Source organism: Chenopodium quinoa, unplaced genomic scaffold (assembly GCF_001683475.1).
Source record: "Chenopodium quinoa cultivar QQ74 unplaced genomic scaffold, ASM168347v1, whole genome shotgun sequence".
Lineage (NCBI taxonomy): Eukaryota > Viridiplantae > Streptophyta > Magnoliopsida > Caryophyllales > Amaranthaceae > Chenopodium > Chenopodium quinoa.
The window spans coordinates 1-7,476 of NW_018745245.1; the positions used below are offsets into that span (position 1 = coordinate 1).

Sequence of the window (7,476 nt, forward strand, 5' to 3'; positions counted from 1 at the left end):
TAAACACAGCTATTAGCTTCATTTGGCATTTATTGGTTACAGAGACAATTTACAACTGCTAAGGCAGCGGTATTATTATGCTACATGGAAAGCTGATGGCACAAGATATATGCTGCTCCTTTGTCCTGATGGGGCTTACCTAGTTGATAGAAGCTTTAAATTTCGGAGGGTCCAGATGCGTTTTCCATGTAAAAACATGACAGATGTATGTGGAGAAGATCTAATAAATTTGTTTTACTTTTATACCTGAGTAATTGAGCTTATATGGTCTCTATATATTTTACTATTATTATGTTGGCTGATGCTTGTTTTTCTTGATTTATTTGAGTCTCAGCTTCACCAGTATACTTTGCTTGATGGAGAAATGGTTATTGATACTATAAATCCCCAGAGGCAAGAGAGGAGATACCTGATCTATGATTTGATTGCTATTAATCGTGTGTCCCTTGCTGAGGTTGGGTATTCAGCTTTTACTAGTTTGCTAAATTTCACCGTCTTTTTGATGTTGATTATCTTATTCTTTGAGTGTTACTCATTAAGATGATTCTTTTTATTGTGAAAGAATAAGTTTTAATCTGTACAGATAAAACGGCATGGAGGTACTTTGTTCATGTGTTGTTGAGTGCCTCAATATATGAATGTAGCATTGAACTTGCATTATTGTTTGGAAAATATAAGAATTTGGATTTTTATTCACTTGATGTAATAAGTGAGCAGATGAGAGGGGAATTTGCAATGTTGGTCTTGTTTTATCTGGTAACTGGATATAGAATGTGATTACATTCACTTTGAATGAGGTTTCATCACTATATTACTGGTTGCTATACGTCAATATGTGAGGGAAGGGTGCTTTAGGGAGTAGTATAATATAATTCCTCCATTTTGTTTAGTTGACACTTTTTTTTTCTTTTTTCTTCCCTACTTTTTCCAAAGCACTATTTCAATGATTAATATCTCTAAAATATATAAGTAAAAATTCCACTCTTTTAAACTCTCCTGAATTTTATTTGTATATTTTCTATCATCCACTTTACACACTTTTTCCAACTTTTATTCAATTTATTATTTTGCGATGATCTTTTTCCTTTTCGGACGGTTCCTTATGATTCATGTTAGCCAACCCTAAATCATTTTGGAATTAAGGCTTTGTTTTTGTTGTGTCAATAATTTAAAATTATAAAAAGTTGATATTATGAAAATATACTTTGATATGGTTCTAACAATACCCCACATGATTTATATCCCTCTTCCTAACCTGTCCTATTTATATAGTTATCTACAAAACTATCTAGCTAATTTACTCCTACTGATAGTTTGGATATAAAAAAAAATAGATTTGCTTTAAAATTTGAATTACTTTCCACTGTATATGCTTACTATGGCTTACAACTATCAGCCACTTCAGATGAAATTGGAATGCATTAATAAACTAATAACCAGCTTTTTTCATCCCATTGATGAAAAAGCTACAGTTTAAACATGGCCCATCAATGATCTGCATCAGGTTCTCCTTAGCCCTTCCCCATAGGACCATGACCATGACCATGACTTGACCCTCCTTGCTAACAATTTTGAGTGTTTGCAATCCTGCTGCCCCAAACAGCCCAATAGCCCATCTACCAGGTCAATTCTACATGCGATTCACATTGGTATTTAGCCATGCTAATCAGTAATGCATGGAGTTATATCCATTAGGTGTTCAGTGTAATAACATTTTGAAGTTTGTTGAGATCTAAACCTTTGTACAGCAGAGATAAAAGATCTATTTATCTAACTTTATAATTCTGACTATATATGGCTCACAAGGTTCTCATTATTGTGTACCTTGCAGAGGCCTTTTTATGAGCGTTGGAAACTGATTGAGAAAGAGGTTGTTGAGCCACGTAATCAAGAGCGGCGGAATATGGACACAAATGGCAAACCACTTTACAGATATGATCTAGAACCATTCAGGGTATGTACAATTGACATTCTAGACGCTATCAGGAAACACAGTATGTTTAATACTGTATTTGGCTCCTCTTATGCCTGTTCATAATGATACTATTCCAAATGTTTCAGGTTAGAAGGAAGGACTTTTGGTTGCTATCAACAGTTGGGAAGCTTTTGAAGGAATTTATCCCTAACCTTTCACATGAAGCTGATGGTCTTGTTTTTCAGGTACTCTGATTGATTTTACAGTGGTATACATATACCCATTTTTTTGTTTAAGAGCGTATGGGCTGACATAAATGATTTTAGCTTCCTTAGGGTATCACTTTTCCTATAAATTTTTTCTTTCCCATTTGGTTCAAAGAGTATAGAACTCATGTCCTCAATCTATGAAGCAATTTATTTTCTATATCAAGATAAGTCAATTACTTATGAGAACCTGAGTATTTGATCGAGCACAAGTGCACAACCGCATCACATTTGCAATGTCAAGGTTTCTGATCTTTCTGCAATTGTGGACGTGTGGTATTAGGCCATGATAGCTGTAAATCATTTGATTTAACAGCAAAAGTGCTTTATTACCATTTTGCAATTGTATCCGGCATATAAAATCTTGTGCAGAAACTAGCTTGTAGTTGCAGCTTTAGAATAGCTTCAATAAAGACACCATAAAAACTGGAGCTTCTTTTATAGAATGAACTGCTAATGAAACCATCTTTCACACTTAGGTAACCTGTCCTTTTTGTCCTTGTTTGTAGCTGTCTGGTGTGAATTAAGGTTGCACCTAACTCTTCGAAAGAGGGGTAATGATCAGTTTCAGAGAGAAAAGTCCATATCAAGAAGTATCTAAATGTGTAACGTGATTCAGAGATTATTCTCCTTGTGACATCAACTATATTGGCTTGCATGAAAAAATCCATCTTATTGCTCCTATTTCCTGATTAATAGACCTACTTTTCAATTATTAACCTTAAATCTGAAGATGCATTTCTTTCTCTAAAGCAAAGGTCAATGTATGCTTCAGTGATGTATCAATTGTTGATTTATTCCAGTTCGGCTGTGGGTTTTTTTTTTTTTTTTTTTTTTTTTTTTTTTTTTTTATAGAGAGAGGGGGGGGGGGGGGAGGGTTTCGAGGTATATCACTTGTGAAGTGGGAAATTGGAGGTGGTTGCATTCTCATTCCACTGTTTATAATAAGCTCATGTCTGTATTGTGGCCATGGCTAAGCCTTAAAATTATTAAAGAAAATATGGCTCTTGTATTTTGCGGCTGGGTTTGTTTCTTTTGAACTATTGGAGCTAGTAACTTGTGCATTTCAATTGTGCATGCTCTAATTTTTGGCCTTTGACAGTGGATTTTAATTATGAGGTTTGTGGTAGATTCAAAAGGGATTTATCTGTCATTCTGATCCTAGGATAGAGTGGGCTGCTTAATGTATGGTTTGGTTCATTTTTCTTTTTGTGAACTTCAATGCTAAAGTTCTCTTTTATTAAAATAGTTAAATATTTATAATTTCAAAATATTATTATTAATGCTTTGAGATTGCTGTTTTCTTCTTTTAGCCTCACTATCTTCTACAGTTCTACGCATATGTATGGGAGCTATTTCAGTATTTGTCATTTTTTGTTTTTCTGATGACTCCTCTCCCTAAAAATCCTGAAATGATAATTATGCATCTGTTCTTCTAATAATCAGGGGTGGGATGATCCCTACGTTCCCAAGACGCATCAAGGCCTCTTAAAGTGGAAATATCCTGAAATGAACTCAGTTGATTTTCTCTTTGAGGTAATGTCTCGAGCCTTTTACCTTTGTCTTTTATAAAGGAAACAATAGTATATGTGGCAATATGTGTGCATGAAATCTCTCTTGGAACACATTCAATCAAAATATTTTACTTGTTAAATGCAGGAATTTCAGGTGATCCGTCTATTCAACACTGAGTAAAATATTATTTTACTCCGAGTTGAACAAAGGCGCATTTGAATTCCCAGTTTCTTTAACGGATATGCTAATGATCGAAAAGTTTCTTGATAACTTTTGTTGGCAGATAGGAGAAGACGGCACTGAAAACCTTTATCTTTACGATCGAGGAAAAAAGCGATTGATGGACAATAACAGGGTTACATTTGGAGGTATATATATTCATCTAACAAAGCTTTTTATTTATGCAAATTTTCAATTTTTTTTTTTAATCTGTGAAGTATTAAAAATTCCTTTGTTCCCCCCCCCCCCAATGTTTGCACAGTGGTATTTAGCTGACTCTTTTCACCATATTTTTTTTGTTTGCAAATAACCAAACTACTTTATAGTTGCAGCTGAATATGTGAATGAAGTATGTTTAGATTGATTCTGGTGCTTCTGGTTTATGTTGTTTTTAAATTATTTTTCCACCTTGACTTGTTGGATTCTATTTCCATGAAAATGAAACATAGTAGCCTTTGTTTTGGTGCTATTACTTTGGACTAGTTAAGCAGTATATGGAGCCTATGTTTGTGGTTGAATGCAATTTTAGAAAATTTTGAATTTGTACTTGTTCGTGCTTCAGTTTGTGGTTGAATGCAATTTTAGAAAATTTTGAATTTGTACTTGTTACGATGCTTGGGTATTTTAGAAAACTAGTCCTTGTAAAGCAGTCGCGGGAAGAAGAGGCAGGAATCAACTAGGAAATTTGGAAGTGGGAACCCTTAACCATTGCTGGGATGCACTGTGTGAAAGTCAATTTAAACGAGTGGATTAAGAGAGTTCGTGCTGTATTTGTAATCAAATGTATGAAAAGAGGTTCTTATTATAGCTAGAAATCTAGAATGCAGTTCTAAGTAATGTAATGTGCTGGGTAATTAGAAAGCAAAGAAATTTTAGTTCTAGAAACATGGAGATTTGGAGGGGAAAACAATGAAGAATGTTGTTGGGTGAATTATTTAGTTATTTGAGGAGAGAATGAACCCTCAATCTTGAATGTATTTTACATTGTTTTGTAATTCCAGATTTTAAATTACTTTCTTCCTAAATTTCTGGTCCGGTTTTGCTAGTTTATAACATAAATTTGATGAGGATGCAAGTTTCAAAATATAGGGGCACTAGGCTGTGCTTTTGACTGTTGGTATATAATCTCCCCATGTTTTTGGTTCCGTTGGGTGATGGAGAGAATAAGATACCTAGACAAGTACTTCCTCCGTTTTATTTACTTGCAACAAACCACTTTGCCACACACTGTGGAATAATTTTATCACCGATAAGAAGGAAGTGTAAAGTTGTTGCGGTTTAAATTTTATAGGTTAATCTGTCTGTTTCAGCTCCTCAAAATAGCGTGCCAAGGTGTGTTGCAAGTATAAAAAAAAAAAACAGAGGAAGTGTTATACTTTAGTTTTTGCTTAAATAGCTTTATATAAGTAGGTAAAATTTGGACATCAAAATGTTTCAATATCATGGGCTAGAGTTTTATGACATTTATTTGAATTAAGTATTTACAAAACATATATGTGGACTGTATATGCGACCAATAGAGTTGGAAAGACATTCATCAACTTGAAATAATATCTTAAACTTTTAAAACTAAATTTTTTGGCAAAAAACATTTTATTTGTGTAATTGATTTCTCCGACAATCTGATCCTCTGAGCTTTTGGTGACACAACATCCTTTCAGTTTGCATTTACCTCTCGTGTCTCGTCACACCTTTATATAGATTTGTTATTTGGTGGTCTCGGTAGTTAATAAGGTGCTGATGTGACTTTCAGTTCATCTTCTTCCATACGCTTTTGCAGACTCTTAATGTTAGTCAAATTTGATTACATGCAGATGATGTGGATCCCTCTACCTACTCTGGTAAGATTGTCGAATGCTCGTTTGATTCCGAGGAAAACATCTGGGTTTGCATGCGAGTCAGGATTGATAAGAACACTCCAAATGAATTCAACACCTACAGGAAGGTCCAGCACAAATGTTAAACTTAATTATGTCATTTCGTGGGGTAATTCTTTGTACTTTTCCAACTCAATGCGGTAATAGTAATGCCTTTTTACTGCATTTCGCAGGTTATGAAAAGTATAAAGGACAATATAACTGAGGAGGTGCTGTTAAACGAGATAGGAGAGATCATTCGCTTACCTATGTATGCTGATAGGATTCAAAGTGATAGCAGAGCCATGAAGAAAGGGAAGCCGCCACCACAGAGAAGGTGAATTGGAAATTTGTGTTGCCAGCAATGGTTATTTAATTTGGATGACCTCGCAGCAATTGTTTGTGTAATTAGGCATATTGGTAGCTTGTATTTTATTATTACATAATTGTTAGTTGAGGGATTGAATCTTCGTAGGTAGTTAGAAGATGTAGTCCTTAAAAAAATTAGATGTAGTAATAGGTTATTTGTGTATATTGTCATCATAAGCTCTCTTATCTTCTCTCTCCGTGTTCCGCGACTCCTGTCTAAATAACGTCTTTCTTTTATTTTAATCACTTTTTTTCGCCCTTTTTGGATAAGGGGAGTTTTGAGAGAGAGAGAAGAGACCATTTGGTCTGTTGCTAGTACCATCTATTTTAACTTGAAGGGTTCGCCCTTGTAGCTAAACTAGTCCTGATGTCATATACCTAACTAGGTTCCATATTTTATTTAGGTTGCTATGCCTTAAGAAAGGTGTAATGTTTGCCTTTTTAAAAGGAGAAAAATAAAAAAACGAAAGGCTTAATGTTATTCTGTATTTGTGTTCCCCTATATTGAGGTTTATTTAGAGTATACAAATTTATGATTTTTTGATTCTTTTTTAAAGAAGAAATTAATATTAGTTGAGAGATCAATGGAAAAGTAGGATTAACTCAGCTCCCAACTATCTTACTCACCTGCTAATAAGTCTGAAACAGAACGTAGCGGTGGCTTGCTGGTGGCCTTCTCTGTTCCTTTGGTTGCCGGTGAGTTGCCTTTGGCTTTTAGGAGCAGCTGGTCCCAAAATGTGTAATTTTATGAGATTTCAGCATTTTCTAAGAAAATAACCTGATGGTATGTGATGATTTGCTTAATGTTTAATCTTTGTATTTCGTTTAGGTTTAGCTGTCAATGTATGTCTCATTTTAGTCATTAGTGTCCATTATTTCTAGTTTGCTATTGAAGTGGCTCGTTTGGACCGTATAAAGGATTATGAAAACTCAAGGTTTTGTAGAGGCTAACTCTTAAATATGAGAGCTCGTAAATGAGAACACCCAAGCAATGATGCACACAAACACGTGCAGTTGCACCATCTCTAAATCCACCAAATAGCGATTCCAACTTCGATTAGTTGGATTTTTTCTGGAATCCATAGATAGCCTCTAAGTTTGTTAGCGTCCACTGGGTGTAATCCTCTTTAAGGAAGTTCGAGTTATTAATAGCATCTCTTAACAATCTTGAAGGATCGCCCACAATTAGCATTATTGAGCTTACGATTTAAACAAAATAGAGGTTTTTTTTTTTTTTTTTTTTTTTTTTTTTTTTTTTTTTTCTTCGCTATTAAAACGCAGCAGTGAGGCACAACTCTAAAATACGGAGAACTTACTAAAAAAATCTAACACCATT

The 7,476-nt window shown here is 34.5% G+C and overlaps 1 protein-coding gene across 1 annotated transcript; it reads left to right on the forward strand.

Moving 5' to 3' along the window:
* Positions 1-22: 22 nt before the first annotated feature.
* On the forward strand, positions 23-6,377 carry LOC110711223 (mRNA-capping enzyme-like; the record flags this gene model as incomplete). Its single annotated transcript, XM_021889597.1, has 8 exons — positions 23-205; positions 335-454; positions 1,832-1,954; positions 2,062-2,160; positions 3,628-3,717; positions 3,980-4,064; positions 5,730-5,860; positions 5,966-6,377. Coding segments are annotated over 8 exons (978 nt in total), but the record flags the coding sequence as incomplete, so codon positions are not given.
* Between the last annotated feature and the right edge of the window lie 1,099 nt (positions 6,378-7,476).